The sequence below is a fragment of the Mus caroli genome, chromosome 19, assembly GCF_900094665.2.
Source record: "Mus caroli chromosome 19, CAROLI_EIJ_v1.1, whole genome shotgun sequence".
Classification (NCBI taxonomy): domain Eukaryota; kingdom Metazoa; phylum Chordata; class Mammalia; order Rodentia; family Muridae; genus Mus; species Mus caroli.
The window spans coordinates 4,213,757-4,236,963 of record NC_034588.1 but is presented as its reverse complement, the minus strand read 5'-3'; the positions used below and the strand labels follow the sequence as shown (position 1 = coordinate 4,236,963).

At 41.5% G+C, this 23,207-nt stretch overlaps 1 protein-coding gene across 1 annotated transcript in view; it reads right to left on the bottom strand.

Annotated features, from left to right (window-relative positions):
* Positions 1 to 12,246: 12,246 nt before the first annotated feature.
* The window catches only part of Atl3 (atlastin GTPase 3), a 42,897-nt gene continuing 31,936 nt past the window's right edge, over positions 12,247 to 23,207 (bottom strand). The window contains exons 9-13 of the mRNA XM_029472843.1: positions 22,225 to 22,352; positions 21,631 to 21,687; positions 20,701 to 20,772; positions 18,863 to 19,294; positions 12,247 to 17,217 (exon numbers count right to left, since the gene is read on the bottom strand). Coding sequence (XP_029328703.1) covers positions 17,131 to 17,217; positions 18,863 to 19,294; positions 20,701 to 20,772; positions 21,631 to 21,687; positions 22,225 to 22,352 — 776 coding nt within the window. The 3' untranslated portion in view covers positions 12,247 to 17,130. The remainder of the gene's footprint in view (positions 17,218 to 18,862; positions 19,295 to 20,700; positions 20,773 to 21,630; positions 21,688 to 22,224; positions 22,353 to 23,207) is intronic.

The following is a 23,207-nucleotide window of genomic DNA, read 5'->3' as shown; positions in this document are numbered from 1 at the left end:
GTTTTAATAGACAGGGGTTTTTAAAAAACTTTTTTAAAATGTCCCCTGGTGACATTTTAGTATGATGACATAAGGCTAGAGACATTTGTGACAGCCTCCCTAAAGGGATATGGAAAAACTGTCTGCCACAGCAGATAATGTGTTGCACAGTGATAAAAGCCCTGAGGAGGTTTTCCTCCAGTGCCTGGTGTTGGTTTTGCACTTAGACACCCATTCAAGTGGACTTGTCTTATTGGCAGCTACCTGGTAAGCTGAAGCAAGCATCAGCACTAAAGGGAAGCCACAGTGTGGCCCACTCCTTACTCTGGGCCTAACATTAGTAAAGGCAGCAACAGCAACCCCCAAGTGTTAGACCTTTGTTTACTCCCCACTCCGAGGGCACAATGTTACTGGGTACTGTGTGAAGACTATCCTTGTACTATTCAAATGACAATTTCTCTGCACCCATATCAGTTGCAATCTGGACACGGGCATTGTAATGTTTATTCTAAGTATCTCCAGCCTGAATGTTGTGTAAACACTGCTCCCCATTTATTTGCTGACTTGTCAATAAAAGCTGACCAGCCAATGGCTGAGCAGAAGATAGACTAGGGCTGGGCTTCTGATCCCAACCATGGGAGAAGGAGAGGGAGAGAAAAAGAGGGTTTGCCATAAGGAAAGTGTCCACAAGACACCATAGAGACACACTTGGATCAGAGGAAACCAGAACAATACTAAAATGCAATTATCTCGGGGATTTTGGCTGGGAGGTAGCCAGATTAGCTTAGAGGAATAGAAAAGATTAATAACTGCTCAGCTACCGTTCTGGGAAGCCTATTAAATAAAAATTGTATTGGATATTTTATTTATTTACATTTCAAATGTTATCCCCTTTCCCAGTTTCCCCCCTGGAAACTCCCTATCCCATCCTCCCTCCCCCTGCCTCTATGAGAGTGCCCACCTACTCACCCACTCCCACCTCCCCGCCCTGGCATTCCCCTACACTGGGGCATGGAGCCTTCACAGGACCAAGGGCCTCTTCTCCCATTGATGCCCGACAAGGCCATCCTCTGCTACACATGCAGCTGGAGCCATGGGTCCCTCCATGTGTACTCTTTGGTTGGTGGTTTAGTCCCTGGGAGCTCTGGAGAGTTTGGTTGATAATTATATTGCTGTTTTTCCTATTGGGTTGCAAACTCCTTTCAGCTCCTTCAGTCCTTTCTCTAACTCCTCCATTGGGAACCCCATGCTCAGTCCAATGGTTGGCTGAGAGCATCTGCCTCTATATTTGTCAGGCTCTGGCAGAGCCTCTCAGGAGACAGCTAGATCAGGCTCCTGTCAGTGTGGAATAAAAGTGTCTGGGTTTGGTGTCTGTATGTGGGATGGGTCTCCAGGTGGGGCAGTCTCTGGATGGCCTTTCCTTCAGTCTCTGCTCCACACTTTGTCTCTATATTTTCTCCTGTGAGTATTTTGTTCCCCCTTCTAAAAAGGACTGAAATAACCACACTTTGGTCTTCCTTCTTCTTGAGCTTCATGTGGTCTGTGAATTCTATCTGAAGGCTGGTACAACCACTCTGGAAATCAGTCTAGAAGTTCCTCAGAAGATTAGACATTACCTGAGGACTCAGCTATTCCACTGCTTGGCATATACCCAAAAGATGCTCCAACATATAACAAGGACACATGCTCCACTATGTTCATAGCAGCCTTATTTATAATAGCCAGAAGCTGAAAAGAACCCAGATGTCATTCAACAGAGGAATAGATACAGAAAATGTGATACATTTACACAATGGAGTACTCTCATCTATTTAAAACAATGACTTCATGAAATCTTTGGGCAAATGGATGGAACTAGAAAATATCATCCTGAGTGAGGTAACCCAATCACAAAAGAGCACACATGGTATGCACTCACTGATAAGTGGATATTAGCCCAAAAGCTTGTAATGCCCAAGATACTATTAAATAAATTGTATAGTCCCTGTCCCATTTATCTTGGAGCTAGCTGGAATAGAGAAAAAATTATGACTTTTAAAATTGCATTGACACTCCAGTCTCAACTTGAGTTTGACCCTTCCCTGCTAAACTGTGAGGCCCTTTTCCTCACCTGACACAATCCTCAACCAGGGATGGAAAGCAGGAAGAATGCTAACAAGTCTTTCTGGGCTAGAATCATGGGGGCTGTAGAGCTGGTTCAGCGTTTAAGAGCATTGGCTGTTCTTCCAGGGGTTCTGAGTTCAATTCCCAGTACCCATGTACCCACGTGGCAGCTCACAACTGTCTATAATGGGATTCAATGCCTTCTTCTAGTGTGCAGATAGACATGCAGACAAAGCACCCATATACATTTAAAAATAAAAAAGAATCATAGCTCTGTTGGTAGACTGTTATAAGGGAAGCCACCAGAGATGACCATTCAGAAACAGTAAAAGTCTTTATTCCAGCCAGCTGGGACTATAGTCAGTTATTCAGGACACTTCTTGTTTATGGTAAGTAGTTTTTAAATGTTTGCATTTCTGAGTTGCCTTGGTCATGGCCTCTTCACAGCAATAAAAATCTAACTAAGACAGTTAGCAATCTTCTTCCCCTATTTAGAGCCCCCTGAACATGAGCAATGACAAAAGCATATTGGTTATCAGCGTACATGGCGATAGCCTTGTCTTTTCCCCAGTGTAGTACTCAATTCAAAGATAAAAGCTCAGCTCCTTGAGTCCCCCTTCTTACAGGCTGCTCCGATGGTCTTAGCTTTGGTCAAAAACTGATGCCCCTGTATACCTGATTCCATCTTGGATAAAACCACTAGCATCCATGAACAATGCCTCCTGGTGTCACCAATCATCAATTAAATCAGTCCTGATTGATTGGACCAGGTCTGTCACCTCAAGACAGTCATGCAGGAGACCTGTTGGGTTATTGTCTGGCAGGAGTATGGCAGGGTTGAGGGCTGATGTCTTAGAACTGAATACAGAGTTGATCCAGAAGCAGGGCTTGGTATTGAGTAACCCAGGTGTTAAGACATTGATCTTTCAGGTGCCCCCTCAAGAAGGTCTCAACAGAGTGTATGGCTATCAGAAACAGTTTGTGCCCTAAGGTTAACTTGTCAGCTTCTTTTACCAGCAGGGCAATGGCAGCTATGGCCTTTATACATGATGGCTATCTAGCTGTGACCAGGTCAAGTCTCTTGGACAGATATGCCACCAATCTTTTCCAGGGTCCCAGGGTTTGTATGAGGACATCTTAGGCAGTGCTTCTGGCCTCATCTGTGTACACATAGAATAACTTAGTAATGTCTCAGAGAACCAGGGCCAGAGCCTTTTTCAAGGCCTCAAAGGCCCTCTGCTCAGCCTTAGTCCATTCCAAAGCTATCTCTATCTATAGCTGGCAGTATCCAACTGCCCCAACCCCAAGAATTCCTGCTTGTTTTTTCGATATGAGAGTGGTGACTGACAGGATGGCTCATATACAATCATGGGAAAGTGTTCACTTACCATCTTCTAGGTTGTAGCCTAGGTATATGTCCTGCAAGATGCACACCTAAACGTTTTTAGCTGAGACTCTGTACCCCAGGGCTTGGAGGGTTTTCAAAAGGCCTTCTTCTGTTGCCTGTCCACATTCCTCTGAAGAGGTCAAAGCTATACTAGAGCAGAGTGCTTAGTGAATATTTTTATCTTCATTCCAACATCTGTATTCAGGGCTTCATTTTGGTGAAAGTTTTGGTTTCTTTTTAAAAAAAAAATCTATGTTATGTGAATATGTTATTTTAATACCAGATGTGGGATATGTGGCTACTTCAGTTTGTCCATAGCTATAAACTATGACTGTCTTGTGCTCTAGGAGTATGATTTTTGCCAGCTGCAAATAGTTTAATGCTGGGCACTCTGGAGAGAATATAAATAGGAAAGCCTCAAGAGGCTCTACGGCGGTTGCTATTGCCCCTCCCGCTGCCCCACTGCTGTGGGTTCCAACCGTTATATTTGCTGGAATGCTCGATTTCTTGATATTCTGATGACCAAGAATAGACTTGCCCCTATTAAACTGTAATGGTTTGAATATGCTTGGCCCAGGGAGTGGCACTGTTAGGTATGGCCTTGTTGGAGTAGGTGTATCGTTGTTGGAGGAAGTGTGCCACTGAGGAGGTAAGCTTTGAGACCCTCCTCCTAGCTGCCTGGAAGGCAGTAGTCTTCTCCTGGGTGCCTCTGAATCAAGATGTAGAACTTTTGGCTCCTCCAGTCTCACATCTGCCTGGATGCTGCCATGCTTCCCATCTTGATGATAATGGACAGAAGCTCAGAACCTGTGAACCAGCCTCAATTAAATGTCCTTTATAAGAGTTGCCTTGATCATAATGTCTCTTCACAGCAATGGAAACCTTAAGGCAAAGCTCAACACAGGACCTCCAACCTTCTTTCTCTTCAACCTATTGTTGGGAGGTTGGAAGGGATTAGAGTGGAATAAGGGCTAGAAGCATGATATAAGATAGATTTAAAAAAAAAAAACAATAAAATAGCTAAATAAATATGCCAATACTTCATCAGTGTTAGTGAGTTTTCTTGTTTTTTGTTTTTTAATTATTTTTAATCTATTTGTTTTTTACATCCACTAGTTATCCCCCTCCTGGTCCATCCTCTGATACTTCCTCATCTTATTCCTCCTCTCCAAAAGGATGACCCCACCACCCCACACCCATCCCACCAGGCCTCCCCACACCCTGGGGGTCTCAAATCTCTTGAGGGTTAGGTCATCTTCTCTCATTGAGGCCAGACCAGGCAGCCCTCTGCTGTATATGGGTCAGGGGCCCTAGACCAGTCCATGCATGCTGCCTGGCTGGTAGCTCAGTGTCTGAGAGATCTCAGGGATCCAGGTTAGTTGAGACTGCTGGTCTTCCTATGGGGTCGCCCTCCTCAACTTCTTCCAGCCTTTCCCTAATCCAACCACAGGAATCCCTGACTCCAGCCCACTGGTTGCGTGTAAGTATCTGCGTCTGTCTCAGTCAGCTGCTTGTTGGGCCTCTCAGAGGGCAGCCATGTTTGGCTCTTGTCTGTAAGCACACCACAGCATTAGTAATAGTGTCAGGCCTTGGAGCCTCCCTTTGAGATAGATCCCAAGTTGGGCCAGTCACTGGACCTCCTTTCCCTCAGTCTCTTCTCCATCTTGTCCCTGCAGTTCTTTCAGGCAGGAACAATTCTGGGTCAGAGTTTTTAACTGTGGGATGACAACCCCATCCCTCCACTTGATGCCCTGTCTTTCTTCTGGTGGTGGGCTCTACAAGTTCCCTCTCCCCACTGTTGAGCATTTCATCTGAGGTCACTCACCTCCCAGGTCACTGGTACATTCTAGAGGGTCCCACCACCTCCACCTCTTGAGGTTGCTTGTTTCCATTTGTTCTACTGGCTCTCAGGGCTTCAATCCTGTCCCACCCACCCCCCTGTCCAATACCTGATCATGCTCCCTTCTCCCTGCCTCTCACATCTCCCACCCCCATGACCTGTGATTGTCCTCTTCTCCCTCCTAAGTGGGATTGAAGCATCCTCACTTGGGCCCTTTGGCTGGTTAACCTTCTTGAGTTCTGTGGATTGTATCCTGGGTATTTTGTACTTCCTTAATGAGTGGCTAATATCCACTTATTAGTGAGTGCATGCCATGCATATCATTTTGGGTCTGAGTTACCTCACTCAGGGTATTTTCTAGTTCCATCCATTTGCCTGCAAAACTCATGATTGATTTGCATACAAAACTTCACATGATGTCCTCATTCTTAATAGCTACATAGTATTCCATTGTGTAAATGAGTCACATTTTCTGTATTCATTCTTTTTTGTTTGGTTGGTTGGTTGGTTGGTTTTTCGAGACAGGGTTTCTCTGTATAGCCCTGGCTGTCCTGGAACTCACTTTGTAGACCAGACTGGCCTCGAACTCAGAAATCTGCCTGCCTCTGCCTCCCAAGTGCTGGGATTAAAGGTGTGCACCACTACGCCCGGCCTTCTGTATCCATTCTTCTGTTGTGGGATATCTGGGCTGTTTCCAGCTTCTGGCTATCACAAATATGGCCACTATGAACACTGTGGAGCATATTCCCCTGGGTCATGCTGGGGTATCTTTTGGGTATATGCCCAAGAGTGGTATAGCTGGGTCTTCTGGTAGATCTATTTCCAATTTACTGAGGAACCTCCAGATTGATTTCCACCATGGTTGTACCAGTTTGCAATCCCACCAGCAATGGAGTAGTTTCCCTCTTCACATTCTCACCAACATGTGCTGTCACCTGAGTTTTTGATCTTAGCCATTCTGATTGGTATAAGGTGGAATCTCTGGGTTGTTTTAATTTGCATTTTCCTGATCACTGAGGACTTTGAACATTTCTTTAAGTGCTTCTTGGCCATTCTAGATTCCTCTGTTGTGAATTCTCTGTTTGGTTCTATACCCCATTTTTTGACTGGGTTGTTCGGGTTTTTTGGAGGTTAGCTTCTTGAGTTCTTTATATATTTTGGATATTAGCCCTGTATCAGATGTGAGGTAGTGAAGCTTTATTTTTTTTCCCCAATCTATAGGTTGCCAATTAGTCCTACTGACTATGTTCTTTGTCTTACAGAAGCTTTTCAGTTTCGTGAGGTCCCATTTATCAATTCTTGATTTTAGAGCCTAAGCCATTGGAGTTCTGTTTAGGAAATCCCCCCACCCCCATGACAATAAATTTAAGGCTCTTTCCCACGTTCTCTTCCATTAGATTCAGTGTATCTGGTTTTATGTTGAGGTCCTTGATCCACTTGGACTTGAGCTTTGTTCAAGGTGACAAAAATGAATCTATTTTCATTTTCCTACATGCTGACTGCCAGTTAGACCAGCACCATTTATTGAAGATGCTTTCTTTATTCCATTGTATATTTTTGGCTTCTTTGTCAAAGATCAAGTGTCTGTGTGTGGTTTTATTTCTGGGTCATTAATTCTATTCCATTGATCAACATATCTGTCTCTGTACCAATACCATGTAGTTTTTAATCACTATTGCTCTGTAATACAGCTTGAGGTCAGGGATGGTGAGTCCCCTAGTTCTTTTATTGTTAAGAATTGTTTAGGCTATCCTGAGTTTTTTGTTTTTCCATATGAAATTGAGAATTGGATTTTTGATGGAGATTACACTGAATCTATAGATTGCTTTTGGTAGGATGGCCATTTTTACTACCTTAATCTTACCAATCCATAAGCATGGGAGATCTCTCCATTTTCTGAGATCTTTTTCTATTTCTTTCTTGAGAGACTTGAAGTTTTTGCCATACAGATCTTTCACTTGTTTGGTTAGAGTTACCCCAAGATATTTTATATTATTTGTGACTATTGTGAAGGGCATTGTTTCCCTATTTTCTCTCTCAGTCCATTTATCATTTGTATAAAGGAAGGCTACTGATTTGTTTCAGTTAATTTTATATCTGGCCACTTTGCTGAAGTAGTTTATCAGCTGTAGAAGTTCTCTGGTAGGATTTTTGGGGTTGCTTATGTAAACTATCATATCATATCCAAATAGTGATACCTTGACTTCTTTGCCAATTTGTATCCCCTGATCTCCTTTTGTTGTCTTATTTCTCTAGCTAGAACTTCAAGTACTGTATTGAATAGATACAGGGAGGGTGGGCATCCTTGTCTTGTCCCTCATTTTAGTGGGATTGCTTCAAGTATCTCTATGTAATTTGATATTGACTATTAGTTTGCTGTTATTAAGTATGGCCCTGGCATTCCTGATCTCTCCAATACTTTTAACATGAAGGGGTTTGTATTTTGTTGTACAATGAATTCGGTATTGTTCCTTCTGATTCTATTTTATGGAACAGTTTGAGGAGTGTTGATGTAAGCTCTTCCTTGAAGGTCTGGTAGAATTCTGCACTAAAGCCATCTATCTGGCCCTGGGTTTTCTTTGGTTGGGAGGTTTTTAATGACTTCTTCTATTTCCTTAGGGGATATGGGACTGTTTAGTTTACCTGCTCTTGATTTAACTTTAGTACATGGTATCTGTCTAGAAAATCATCCATTTCATCTAGATTTTCAAGTTTTGTTGAGTATAGGTTTTTGTTAGTAGGATCTGATGATTTTTTAAATTTCCTCCATTTCTGTTGTCTCCCTTTTCATTTCTGATTTTGTTAATTTGGATACTGTCTATGTGCCCTTTGGTTAGTTTGGCTAGGGGTTTATATATCTTGTTGATTTTCTCAAAGAACCAGCTTTTGGTTTCGTTGATTCTTTGTATTGTTCTCTTTGTTTCTATTTGGTTGATTTCTGCCCTGAGTTTGACTATTTCCTGCTGTCTATTCCTCTTGGGTGTGTCTGCTTCTTTTTGTTATGGGACTTTCAGGTGTGCTGTTAAGTTGCTAGTAAAGGATCTGTCCAATTTCTTTAGGAGGGCACTTAGTGCTATGAATTTTCCTATTAGCACTGCTTTCACTGTGTCCCATAAGTTTGGGTATGCTATGTCAACATTTTCATTAAATTCCAGGAAGTCTTTAATTTTTTTTCTCATTTCTTCCTTGACCAAGTTATTATTGAGTAGAGTTGTTCAGTTTCCATGGGTATGTGGGTTTTCTGTTGTTTTTGTTGTTATTGAGTCTAGCCTTAGTCTGTGGTGATCTGATTGGATACATGGGATTATTTCAATCTTCTCATGTCCACTGAGGCTTGTTTTGTGACTGATTATATGGTCAATTTTGGAGAAGGTACCATGAAGTGCTGAGAAGGTATATTCTTTTGTTTTAGGGTGAGATGTTCTATATTATCTGTTAAGTCCATATGTCATAACCTCTATTAGTTTCATTGTGTCTCTGTTGATGACCAGACCATTGGTGCGAAGTTCAATGTGTGTTTTGAGCTTTAGTAAAGTTTCTTTTATGAATGTGAATTGCCTTGCATTTGGGGCATAGATATTCAGAACTGAGACTTTCTCTAGGTGGATTTTCCTTTGATGAATATGAAGTGTTCTTCCCCATCTTGCTTGATAACTTTTAGTTGAAATTCTATTTTATTGGATATTAAGATGGCAACCCCTGCTTGTTTCTTGGAACTGTTTGCTTGGAAGACTTTTATCCAGCCTTTTACTCGGAGGTAGTGTCTGTCTTTGTTATTGAGGTGTATTTCTTGTATGCAGCAAAATGCAGGATCCTGCTTGCATATCTAGTCTGTTAGTTTGTCTTTTTATTGGGGAATTGAGTCTGTTGATGATAGTAAAGACAGATGACTGTTAGTTCCTATTATGTTTGTTGTTATAGGTGGCATTACATATATGATTCTCTCCTTTCGGTTTTGTTGTGAAATATCTTGGTTCCCCCCCCCTTTGGTGTGGGTATTCTACTTGTGTTGGCGTTTTCCTTCTAGAATCCTCTGTAGGGCTGGGTTGGTAGATAGATTTGTTTAAATTTGGTTTTGTCCTGGAATATTTTGTTTTTTCCATCTATGCTGATTGAGAGTTTTGCTGAGTGTAGTAGCCTGGGCTGGCAATTTTGTTCTCTTAGGATCTGCATGACTTCTGTCCAGGCTCTTCTGTCTTTTAGTGTCTCTGTTGAGAAGTCTGGTATAATTCTGATAGGTCTGCCTTTATGTTACTTGGTCTTTTTCCCTTTCAGCTTTTAATATTCTTTGTTCTGTGCACTTAGTGTTTTGATTATTATGTGACAAGAGGATTTTCTTTTCTGGTCCAGTCTATTAGGCTTCCTGTATATTTATAGTCATCTCTTTCTTTAGGTTGGGGAAGTTTTCTTCTATCATTTTGTTGGAGATGTTTTTGAGTCCTTTGAGTTGGGAATCTTCACTCTCCTCTATTTCTATAATTCTTAGATTTGGTCTTTTCATTGTATCCTGGATTTCCTGGATGTTTTGTTTTGTTTTTTCTTGGACCATTGTGTCAATAGGGTATCTTCTACACGTGAGATTCTCTCTTCTATCTCTTGTATTCTGTTGTTGATGCTTGCATCTGTAGTTTCTGAACTCTTTCCTAGGTTTTCCATTCCCAGGGTTGCCTCCATTTATGTTTTCTTTATTATTTCTATTTCCATTTTTATCTTCCTGGATGGATTTGTTCAATCCCTTCACCTGTTTGTGTTTTCCTGTATCTAAGGGATTTGTTTCCTCTTTAAGGGCTTCTGTTTACCTGTGTTTTCCTGTATTTCTTTCAATGAGTTATTTATAGACTCCCTAAAAGAATCTATTATCTTCATGAGATAGGATTTTAGGTCTGCATCCTGGTTTTCAAGTGTGTTGTGGCACACAGAGCTTGCTGTGGTGGGAAAGCTGGGTTCTGATGATGCCAAAGTATATTGGCCTCTGTTGCTTATGGTCTCTCACTGGTTACCTCTGGTGTTAGCTGGCCTGGGTGTCTCTGTCTAGAGCCTGACTCTTGTGTCCCTGGGTTACTGCTGCTCTCCTTGGAGGCCTGTGCCCTGGCTATAGCAGACCTCCTGGGAGGCCTTCGGACTGTTGGGTCTTCAGAGAAGCATGCACACTGGTGATCTGTTGCCTTAGCTGCAGGGGATCTCCTGGGAGCCCTTCAGACTGTGGGGTCTTCAGAGGGGCAGACAAGCTGATGATCTGTTGCCCTGTATGCAGATCTCCTGGCAGGCCTTCAGACTCTGAAATTTTCAGAGTGGTGATCTGCCCTGGCAGAAGGGGCAGGCCAGAAAGTGTTAGTTTTTTAACCTTTCCCTATGTCCTCTCTTGTTTCTCTATCCCCAATGGCCCTAAAGGCAATCCCCAGCCCTGAGACTGAATGTTCAGGCCTAGAAAATAAAAAATTATATCAGAGTTTGCCCCAATATCAGGTCATATAACTCCTCCACTCCAACCTGGGAAGCTCTGCATCCTGCCCACAAGAAACCCTAAATAAACCCTGTGTTCTACTCAGTTTTCTGCTGCTTCTACAGAACAGAGGCAGCCACCCTCTTGCCCCCGCCCCCCACCCCAATAAACCTTTGTGAGGTTTGTTGCATGATGACTTTGCTGTAATCCTTGGCTCCAAACTGCCATGAAACCTTTCCCATCTAAGTTGTAACACTTATACAATTGAAAATCGTTATTTCAGTGGGTAGGGACTACTCACATATTTGGGACCCAAGTATGGGTCCAACAAGGGGTTTTTAAAGGCAAAACCCACATCCAGGTGCATCCCTCAGCAGCTACACAGAGAGGTTTTGCACAAGAAGCTAAGTTAGTTAGGGTATATCTTGATCTCTGTTTCGGAGAATAGAGTTGGGTTATTTTCCACAGAGTCTCCATCAAGATCAAAATCTAGCTAAACCTACAAAATAGTCTCAGCAATAATATAAGATGGAGGAATCTCTGCACTGCCTTGCCCTGTTACGAGTACTCTTCTATTTGTTCATATTTCCAGCACCACATGAATTGGATGTAGCACAACTTAGTCTATAATCCCAGACAAGACAGGTGGAAGCAGAATCAAGTGCATCATCAGATAAATAGTGTGAGGACAATCTGAGCAACTGTTGACCTTCATCGACCTATGTAGATCTGTCAGAGACCTGGGATTTGAGGACTTTAAAGAATGAGGACTACAATTCAATGCTGCAGACAACTTTACTTCAGTTTCAGTGCATTTTATACACAAATGTAATAAAAAAGTAATGATTCAACAAAGGTTGAGTTCAGAAAAAAATGTAAATAAATGCCAGTAAGCACATACTAAATATTAACCGAGCAGCCCTTTCCCAGAACAGCCCAATTTAAAAACTTTTCTCAGGAGAGAACAATTGTAACATAATTGCCTGGCAAGTACTATAGATTATGCCTGGGAAAGCACAAAAGCAAGGCAGAAGACTATATCCAGATTCAGGGCACACTGAGGACAGCACTCAGCATAGCCTTTCACCAAATTGAGCTCTACAGCTATCTTCCAACATCCAAAAAGGAACATGTCTTAAAAGTTGATTGCAAATTTTTGTCGTAGGAGGCACAAAATCATGTTTGTAAACAATCAAGGGGAACAAAATTCACTTGAGGTAAAAGGCTCTCTGCCTGTATTACTGGAGACTCTTTTACAGTTCTCCAAGGCATTGTTCACCATGCACCATGACCCCGTTCTGACAAGGAAAAAAAAAAAAAAAGGAGCCCAATGTAGTGGCAAACTCCTCTAATCACAGTGCTCCTTTTTTTTTGGGGGGGGGGTTGTTTTTGTTTTTTCAAGACAGGGTTTCCCTGTGTAGCCCTGGCTGTCCTGAAACTCACTCTGTAGACCAGGCTGGCCTCGAACTCAGAAATCGGCCTGCCTCTGCCTCCCAAGTGCTAGGATTAAGGCATGTGCCACCACTGCTTAGTCCCAGTGCTCTTAAGGCAGAGGCTAGTGAATGCTATGAGTTCAAAGCCAGCCTGAACTCCACTCTGAGTCCAGCCAATAATGAGTGACAAGGCTGCATAGTGAGTCCACAACTCTCCTGTCTAGTCACTGCTTTCAAGCCACTGGACAACAGCCTTACTAGATCACCACTAACCAGGCTCAATGTCAGTGTGGTACCATCTCTGACCAGGTCACTAACTCCCCTGACCAATCCCCATTCTATTCTATAGATCCTTCCACAAGAAAGAACAGTAACAACACACACAGGTGACAAGATGGTGTGATCTTTAATCCATTAAATGTACAGCATCATTGATTCCCATTGTGCTTTAAAGAAAACTATAGTCTTAAAGCCATTCAAAGGCAATGACCTAGCAGAAAGCATAACAAACCATTTTTAAAATAAAATTGAGAACTGTGTATGTTCAAGATTTAACTCTTGTAAGGCTTACATTCATAACAATTTTGATCACCTGACTATAAGGTTTGGGCATTAATGTGACCTTCCCTTTGTCAGAACATTACACCAGCTCTGGCACATGAAAGCTTTCTGGTTCCTGCTGTGGAGTACATAGGTAACGACTTCCATAGTTATGATCTCATCCTTTTTGTTCATTAGGTATTTAATACATTAGGGTTTTCTGTGTATAAAAGGTTTTGAGATTCGCAAAGACAAGTTGATCTCTGTGAGCTTAAGGCCAGCGTGGTCTATATATATGGTGAGTTCCAGAACAGACAAGGTTACTCTGAGACCCTTTCTCAAAACAAAACAACAAAAGATGTAGGAATTCAAGTCACAGTGCCCAATGGGGCTTTTTCAGAGTGAGAAAGAGGACTCTCAAAATTAAAAAAAAAAATTTCCCAATTACCTGTTTGTGTGTGAGGGCAGGCATTAAGAGAAGGCACTATGACAGCTTTAAAAAGCTTGGACACTCATCTGAATTAGGATACCCTGATGGTTCTAAACATAGTAAACTCTGGGGGGAGCAGACCTGGAGGCAGACCTCAGGTAAAGCTGCTAGAAATGCCGAAGAGCCCTCCTGTCTGGGTACTCCCATTCCATGGGTCAGCTCATTCTCCATCATTCATCCCCACCCCACACCCACCCACCCTTCACCTATTGATGTTTATAAATGATGATCCCAGGGCCACAGCACAAAACCACTTCAGCAATCCCTATCTACAAAGCAGAGTCCCATTTTCTTTTAGTACACCCTGTACATTAATCTAAAGCATGAAAAGGTAGATGAGAACCAGTGTTGAAGATGGAGCCACAGTACAACTGATGAAAACAACTGTAGACACTACAGCAGGCCACGTGAGACAAGAATACTTTTCACTTTGCTAAATGAGGCTTGCTTATGGCCTCACTCCTGACAAAAAACATACTGGTTCCACTTGCTAGGTTGCAAAATACAGAGATGTTGGTCACCTGATTAAAAAATAAATAAAATCATACTCAATTATATTCCAAAAAACTTACACAAACAAAATAGGTCTTTTTGATATTTCCATGGCACTTGGGGGATGGGGGGGGGGTTCCTTTTGCTTGGGCTTATATTAACCTACTGAATTTTTGTCTCATTCACATTTTCCAGGTAACAACCACTGTGTGTGACCTACTAAAGAAACTACATGGAAAATATAATGCTTGTCTGTGTTAATGAGTGAGAGGCAGTGAATCAAGCATAAACATTCAGAGGCCTGACCCAGTATACAGCAGGCATCAAACATAAACCTCTGGCTGGAGCTGCATAGAAAAAGAAAAAGAGAAGGGGGTAGAGGGAGGGAAAGAGGACAGAAATGTCACAAGCATCTCTGAGACAGATTTTTGGTATTCTTTAAAAGAGATGCTCAAAATTTATCAGCAAGCAATAAATCATGAGAGACTTCTCAGTGAAAGAATCAAAGTTGTAATTTTATCCATTTAATAAGAGGCACACTAAAGTGTTAGACCTGGTGCACAGAGCTAGCACCTGGCATACACACAGCCCTGTGAATGCACCCCAGCACCCCAAAACAAAAACAAGGACATTTTGGCAACAACTAGCTTTTCCTAAAGTGAGTTATTTTTAATAAAATCTCCATTATATCATATAAATGTGCTACACTTAGTGACAGAAGTGCACAAATATTGCCTGTACAGAACACCTATAGGGACACTGATCTGACTCCTTCACCATGTCCCAGAGCCACAAAGAAAAGGTTGGGGGTGTTAACAGACTCTTTCAACCAGTTATGAATCGCCTCAGAACTATTTCCAGCCAGTCATAAAAAGGCATTTTGTGTTGAAAATTGTAATAGAAAATCCACAATTTAAAGTTAGAAAACAGGCCAACCCTCAAAGAAAACTTTATATACATGTCCCAGGAGCAGAGTAAGTTAATTAATGGAACATTCACTGTAAACACACACACAAACACAAACACACACACACAGATGTAACACTGAAGCAATGGCAAAGTTTCCCCGCATCATCTTCCTCACCATTAAGAGAACCAGAGGTGGGCATGGGACACACACCTACAAGCTCAGCACTTGGGGAGTCTGAGGCAGCAAAACCTCAAATTCAAAGCCAGTCTAAACTACAAAGTAAGTTAAAGGCCAACCTAGACTATATAACAAAGCCCTGTCCCCAAAACCCTCTCTGACCTTATCTCAGTATCAGGAGTACATAACTCAATACAAGCGTTCAGATGGGGACATTACCTGAAAACTGCACTATGCCAGGAGGGAGACAGTCAGCCATCACTCACGAGCAGTGAGTAGTTTTAAAACAAGTTGGAACCATTCCCAAATGTCACAGCAAAAGGAAAAATTACTAATATTTTCAGGATGAGATGGTATGAAAATATATAAAATACTTAATATTAATTCAGGACTCATTAAATGTTTGACTGGAAAGCCGTTACTAACAAGAAAGTTGTGCATTAAAGAGAAATGAAATGAAGACTTCCTTTTCTCTTACCTTCCTTTCATACTCCACGTACATAAAATGTACACTATGCTTTGCCAAAACCCTGTATCTCCTTCCTGCAACAAAATCTCACATTATCTCCAAAATCAAGGCTTCTATACCTTCAGAAGGTTTAGGTCCACAATAATTCACTACTACAAGTCAAAGAAAAAAAGCAATAGATAAAACTTTATCATATAACCAAGGTAAATGTAAAAAAACAAAAATTAGAATCTTAGCAATTATCCTTCCTAAGCCAATTATTTTAAAACTGCTAGTCTAACCAAAAGAAGAATCAAGAGGGAATTTATTTTCTGGTTTTTTGAGCCAGTTTCTCTGGATAGCCCTGGCCATGCTGGAATTTAACTCTGTAGAACAGGATGGCCTCAAACTCATAGAGATGATCTACCTGCCTCTGCCTCCCAAGTGTTGGGACTAAAGGTGTGTGCTAATGTCACCTGGCTTAAGAGGTATTTTAAATAGTTTGGCTAGACTGAGTACACTTCCTTCTTCGGTGGAGGAAAAAAAGGGAAAGCTTACTAAATAAAATTACCAGTCTAGCTTTGATATTATGAACATTAGATAGTATATAGAATAAAAAGCACTTTGGGGCCAGGCACAATGGTACACAGAGGCACAGATATCTCTATGAGTTCAAGACTTGCCTGGTCTACACCAGGGAAACACCATATGACAAACACACACACACACACACACACACACACACAGTTTAGGTAGAGACTTTAGATCAGATCATTTGGTATTACCGCTAGGCAAAATGAAAGTGAACATTAATTAAAAGGAGTAATATTTGGTCATGCCTTTTCTCTGTTGAAAACGACTGTTTTTGTGGCTGACATAAATGTACAGTGAATCTAACCAAGACACAAATTCAAGGTGACTTTACCAGAGGTCGCATAGTTCACTCAAACTACAATTTTACCATGGAGTATCTAGTTCCTTTTATTATGAACCACTGGCTTTTTAAGGATAGTTTGCCTCTTTTCTAGAAAGAAGCTATAGAAATAAAAATAAAAAAGCAATGTCAACAAAACTGCCAGCCTCCTCGGTGTAAGGCCTTACAATCTGAAAGAGAGTATTAAGTGATTTAACGTCTTTCATGCTGCATAGCAAAGAGAATTCATAGAAATATGGCTTTTGAAGCAAGGATGGTACCACAAGTCTGTATTCAACTACTCAAGAACTTAGGGAGAGAGGACGATGGAAAGCTCAGCCATGGGGAATCGAGTAATTTCAAGCCCTGAGTCTGCACAGTCAAGTGGGCTGGGGCAGCTGCAGGGGAGAGCAACTGCTTAGCATACTCAGGCAACAGGTTCAATCAGCAGCACTAGGAGAAAACTTTTGAAGGATAATAAAGCATCGTTTCAGTGGGCCTTTCTTTCTGAGCCTTTTTCAAGTGGTGTAAACTTTTAAAAAGACAAATCTTCAAAGGTACAAAAGAACTAAAACCATGTTGATCCAAAACCACATTTCATGAGGTTGCCCTCCATTCCTTAGCCTTCATGGCTGCAGAGGGATGGACTGGTCTGAAAAGGCACTATGTGGCACATCAAAGACTTAAAAGCTGCATTTCTGTTTTCCTTTTAGCCCCACCCCCACCCCTTAAAGTGCAAAAAGCAGAGAACAGAGAAAAGAGTAGCCTTGAGTCTGTAACAGCAAGAAAAAGAACTGCTTCCAAGCCAAGTGGAGTTGGAAACCAGAGCAGAAGTCAGTTCATTTATTACAGTGCCCTGTCTCAGATCTTCCAGAAAGGTCTCAGGTCTGCCATTCCTCTGGAATTGGACCCATGATGGCATTGGCAGAAATCCAGAAGCTGACTGGGCTCTTGTCGGATCTTCCCTTTAAGATGCTATTGAGATTTTTTATCAGCAGGTGGTCTCCCAACGACGGCATCCCTTACTGCAGCCTGAGTAGAATTACCAATATGCGAAGAAGCCTGCAAAAGTCCATTTAGTCAATATGTTAGTTAATAAATTACAATACGGCATGAAAAAGCTAAGTCCTGGGGGGTAACTTCCAACAATCTTTCCTCATCAGCAGCATGCTGAAAAGGCAGACGGACTGAGACGACCATGGTGAGAGGAAACCATGATGCCAACTGACTCCTAAGTGTCAACGGAGCCTCTCTTCCCCTGCTGAGGAGGTTGAGTCTCCCCCGTTCATACTGTGGACTTAACTAATCTATTTACGTCACAGAAAAAGAAACAAACTAGTCCTAAAAACATACAAAGTGACCAGTTGTAGTGGTACAGACCTACACTCTCAGCATTCAGGAAGCCAAGGTAGAAAGATGATGAATGTATTACACAGTGAGTACCAAGCCAGCCTAGACTGCACAAAGATCCTGTCTCAAAAAATAAAATATGAACACTGGAGCTCATCCCGGTGTAGCAGATACTGTGAACCTATACCCACAGCATCTGCAGCACTTAAAAGCCATTGAGAGGCAGCAGAATCAGGACTTCCAGAGCTCAGGTTCATCCTCTTCTATCAGCCTGGACGATAGGAGACTCCATCTCAAACAAACAAGATCAGCTAACAAGATGGCTCACTGGGTAACCCCTGCAACCCTAATGATCTCAGTTCAATCTGCAGAACCCACCTAAAGGTGAATCGAGAAACTGACTCTACAGAGTTGTCCTCTGGCCTGCACATCGTGTGATCTGGGTCCCATACATCTACATCCACATATCACATACAGCCCAACACACACAATAATAACAAAGTTAAATAAACAGTAAGAATAAAAAACCCCAGAGATCATGACAATCTCAAAAAACATTTCCTTTTTGAAGATATAAATGAAGGTATGTATGAAAATGCCATAAACAAACCCATTATTTTGTATGTTAACCAAAAAACTAATTTAAAAATATACGGGCTGGCGAGATGGCTCAGTGGTTAAGAGCGCCGACTGCTCTTCTGAAGGTCCCAAGTTCAAATCCCAGCAACCACATGGTGGCTCACAACCATCTGTAATGAAATCTGATGCCCTCTTCTGGAGTGTCTGAAGACAGCTACAGTGTACTTACATATAATAAATAAATCTTTAAAAAATATATATACACATAAAAATTTAATGACTAAATGAAGGCAATGCCATACATTTTCTATCCCAAAAAGATTTAAAATGCAACAGTGTTAAGTCCCTATTTTATCAATGAAACAAATTCATCAGCAGATGGAAGAATCATACAGGAACTGGATCTGAAGAGCGCATAATTAGAGCTGCCCATGCTCACAATCATCTGCAACTACAGCTCCAGGGATCCACCTCTTCTTGCGTCTCTGGGCACTCTATACAAACTGTGCACAGACATATGCAGACAAAGCATTGGTACACATTAAAAATAAAACTGACCCAAGGGAAACAGTAGATCAAAGACCCCTTTTTGCATTAAAGAGCCACTTTTAGGCATTAAAACAAGACATCAGGATTAAATATCAATATTCTAAAAAAGAATAAAATGTAAAGCCCATCACAAAGTGGGCTCACCCCCCTTTCTCACTATGAAATTCTTCCAAATCTTACTTCAGAAGTGCATCACCACAGACCCTCAGCCTCAGCCAGCACTACTCACCTGCTCTAACACATACGCTGCACCGGAGTCAATGGCTCCACCCAGCTCACGATACTGCCCGGAATATCTGATGTACCCCCAGGTAAGGAGTGCTATTAAGAGCAGTCCAACCATACAGTTGAACAGCTGGGCCACAACCTCAAGCCCAATGAAGCCAGTGAAGCCCGAGGCTATGTACAATGCTGCTATGCCTGTGAACAGAACTGCAGGGGTTCGGAAGGTGCTGAAGACATTCTTGCTGCCATTGTGCTTGCAGAAGTTCTCATACAGTTCTTTGATTTCCTCCTCCAGCTCCTGCTGGTAACGGAAGCTGAAATCCTTCCCACCCATCTTTTTGATCTTCTTAAAGTGGTCCAGAGCAAGTTGTTTGAATTCTAGGTGCTTCTCTTCTAAAATATCTGGAGACAAATAAGGTTTCTCTCCCCCACAAATCTAAAAATAACAAAAACACATGCTGAATATTCTTGTACATGCCAAATAAAGTAACTAAAAAGACACAGTAAAGATTTGAATGCTCTTAAGAGTTTTGAAAAAAAGCTTAGAAATTAACTTTAGAAAATATTCAAGAGAGACTAAGATATAACCTATATGTAAAGAGTACTTGCCTAGTATGCACAGAGCCCTTGGTTTAATCCCAGTATCATACAAATCAGTATGGTGGTACGTATCTGTAATCCCAACCCTCCACAGGTAGTTACAGAAGGATCAGAAAATTCAAAATCATCCTCAGCTACATGAAAAGTTTGAGGCCCACCTAAGCTACATGAGATTCTGCTTAAACGGGAAGTCAGAAAAGACAAATATCCAAGGCCAAAGCCAGACATATTAGTATATGCCTATAATCCCAGCCCTTAGAAGGCAGAGGCAAGAGATCCATACAAGCTTAATGTGAAAGTGGTCTACATAACATATTTCAGGCCAACCACAGCCACAAAGCAAGTCTTTGTATAAAAATGTAAAGACTAATTAAAAGCTTGGTTAGAAAGGGAGGCTGGAGAGATGGCTTAGTAGTTAAGAACACTTGCTGCTCTTGCAGGACCAGAGTTCAGTTCCCAGCACCCGCATCATAAGGCTCAAAACCTCCTGTGACTAGGCCTCCAGAAGAGCTAATGTCTGACTGGTGTATTCAGTACCTACTACAGAGATATACACATAAATAAATAATAAATCTTAAAAGAAGAGATATGGCAGCACACATTTGTCTAGGACTTAAGAGACTGAGGCAAAAGAATTGCTATGAATCTGAGGCCAACTTGGACTACATATCTCAACTCTGTCTGACAAAAATAAAAATAACTAGAAGATCCAAATTACATAGAAAGACTCTGTTTCAAAAGAAAAGAAAAATTAAACTTAAAAAGTAATAATTAAGAGCATCCCAATTACTAGGGTGACCTGAAAGACCGCTTTCTAACTCATCATCTTAAGATGCGACAGCTCATGAATTAAAGGAGAGCTTCCAGCTTTTCTAGACAAGCAGGTTGCATCTCTAACACACACATTAGGCCATTCACAACCACCTAGAACTTTAGCTTCAGAGGATCCCATGCCCTCTTCTGGCCCAAGAACACCCACGTCCATGGCATACATACACAAGGATTAATACGTGAAAACAGACTTTTAAAGCACATTCCTGTGCCCACAGCATTAGTGAGGTCTAGGCAGTACAATCAGATACCTTCCACTAACACAGTGATTCTCAGGCCAGCCTATTACATAAGACCCTGTGTCAAACAAACAAACAAAAAGGATACATTGAGGAGGATCAAATTTGGGCCTTTGAAGTCAGCAGCCATGCTCAGAAAATGACACTTCAGAACAAGGTGTTACCCACATACCTCTTCCATGTTGTTGTAATAAATATCTTTGGCAGAGGCTGCAGCTGCCAAATTATTGGCTTCAGCAGTGGCCTTTAAGAAAAGAGTGAAATACTTTTTGTAACATTTTCCAAGAAACAAAGCAAAAATATCTCTCTTCCTATTCCCATTTTTCCTTATTAGCCTTCTGTTATTCTTTGTATTTCCATATAATTCAACTCATAAAATACATACTTTCACCCACTTTTGTGCCAAAACATCTATTCTGACACTTAAGAATCTTTAGCATAATCCAAACCTCTAAAGCTCAAAAAAAAAAAATAATTTCCTTTACTTCAATTTTAAACTTAACAGGTGCATACTTGGGCTGGAGACGAGGCTCCTACCTAAGCTATGCGGGGTAAGGCACCTTGGGTTCAGTCCCAGTGCCTCAAAGAGGTGGAGAAGGAGAGGATGGATGGAAGAAAGGAGGAAGAAGAGGAAGGTGGAAGGTAGAAGGAAGAGGAAGAAGGTAGAAGGTGGAAGAGAAAGGAAGAAAAGGAAGAAGAGGAGGAGAAGGAAATTGTTCATTATGCTACAAGTCACAAGGTTCAACGATTTTGTGAAAATATTTTGCTACTAAAGAAATCAGTATTTAGCAAGAAATACCCATACATTCAGCATATGAAAGTGAAAAACGGTTTTAAGCAAATGACCAGAGAATCCTTTTCAGCTGGATCTAGCAAAGCAATGTTTCCCAGTATGCTATGCAAGGAGAACAGCCCCAGCTGTATTGACTGCTCCGTAGAGAACACAGACAAGGCAGAGGGCACAACCACTTGCTGTAAATGTGCTCTTAAAGAGTTAAGGAGAGGAGAGTGGCCTCGCTCTCCTTCAGGTCTCAGCTGTTATCATATTTGGGTCAATCCCAGCAACTGAAGATGTCACTTAGAACACCAAAGACTTTATTACCTGAAGCATGGACTTCGGGTGAGGCAGATCTTCTCCTTGGTAAATTTTAATATATGCCTTAAAATATAAACATAGAAACTATCACAAAAATATAACTAAAATATTTTGCTCATATTTTAAAATAGTGAAACCACACAAATGCATTTTCCTAAAATCCTAGATCAACAACCAAGAATTAGCAAAAGCACGACACACCTCTGCGTGCATGTTAGCATTTTTAGTTATCTATAGTATAAATAATTCCCAAGCAGCAGAGCCTACCAAGGCCAGGACTCCACTCAGGCCCCATGCACAATGGCCTCACCATGACCTGTGGATAGAGACCATCCACCTGGAGAGAGCTGCGTCCCATCTATGTGCGTCTCCTACTCACAGCCACCTCTTAACCACCTCCTGTCCACACCATCTTCCGTGAAGACACAGTAATGACTACTCTAAGAGTGCGAAGAACATCATTTGGTTCTTATGCCCATACTGCCACCCAGTGGCCCGCTTCTGTAAGGACACTAAGGTCATAAAATGCCTCTGACCATCTCCCCCAGAATATTAAGTCAATTTTACAAAAAGCAAATTAGAACTAAAATTCATATTTACCTTAAAATATTCCAACAGTCCCCGGCAGGTGACTTTTGAACCATTGATCTCCTTCTCCATTAGTTTAGATGGATTTAGTACATATGGTATTAGAGCCTGTAACTGCTCTTTGAATTCACTAGCAATATCTATACATAGGATCATAAAGAAAGACACAAGAAGCCAAAATGAGCACACAACCCTCTTACAGAAAGAGGGTTAAGCCTATGCTTGCTATCTTCTGGCTGAGGTCCAGCTGCTGATAGACTGCCGTCCTAATGCACTTACATTGTGACCTTCCCCGTCACATTTAAGTCCTTTTCAGTTCAGAAGAATATACAGAATGCCCTTATCTTGTTTTCAATTCCGGGATATCTGGTTTATTCCCTTGCTTTTTAGATATTACATGGTTTGGTTTGGCTTGCATTTAGGGACAGAATCCTGACTATTTACCCAGGGTTGGTTTCAAATTTGCAATCCTCTTGCTTTTGCCTCCCAAGTCAGTATCACTTTTTAAAGAATTAAAGAATGTGTTCGAAAATAAAACAACCTCTTCACTTGCCCCATGCCTTCGCTGCACCCATACACTATCCCTTAGAATAAACAGGAAGCCACTATTCATTCATTTGCCTTATTTTTGCTCTTGCTGGCACTGTGACTCACACCCATAATCCCAGGAGCTCATCTGCAGTGCATTAATTCTGTCTCCAAAAAATGATAATAATACTTGAAGAAATAGAAGCATTTGTACCTTCTGCTATTTGCTTCTAAGTATCTTCTCAGTGGCTCCCAGGCCACCTCAAGATAGAAAGAGCATTATGTCAGGAAAACAATGCACTCTTTGCAGTTTGCACCAGGTTCTCAGGCACAATCAGGGGACTCATCAAGGAGAGGTGCCCTTTCCTCAAAGTATGGACAGACAAACCCAACTATGACGATGCAGGAGAACTGAATTACCAGAAGTATGATTTATACAAGTTTTGGATTTTTTTTTTTTTTTTTTT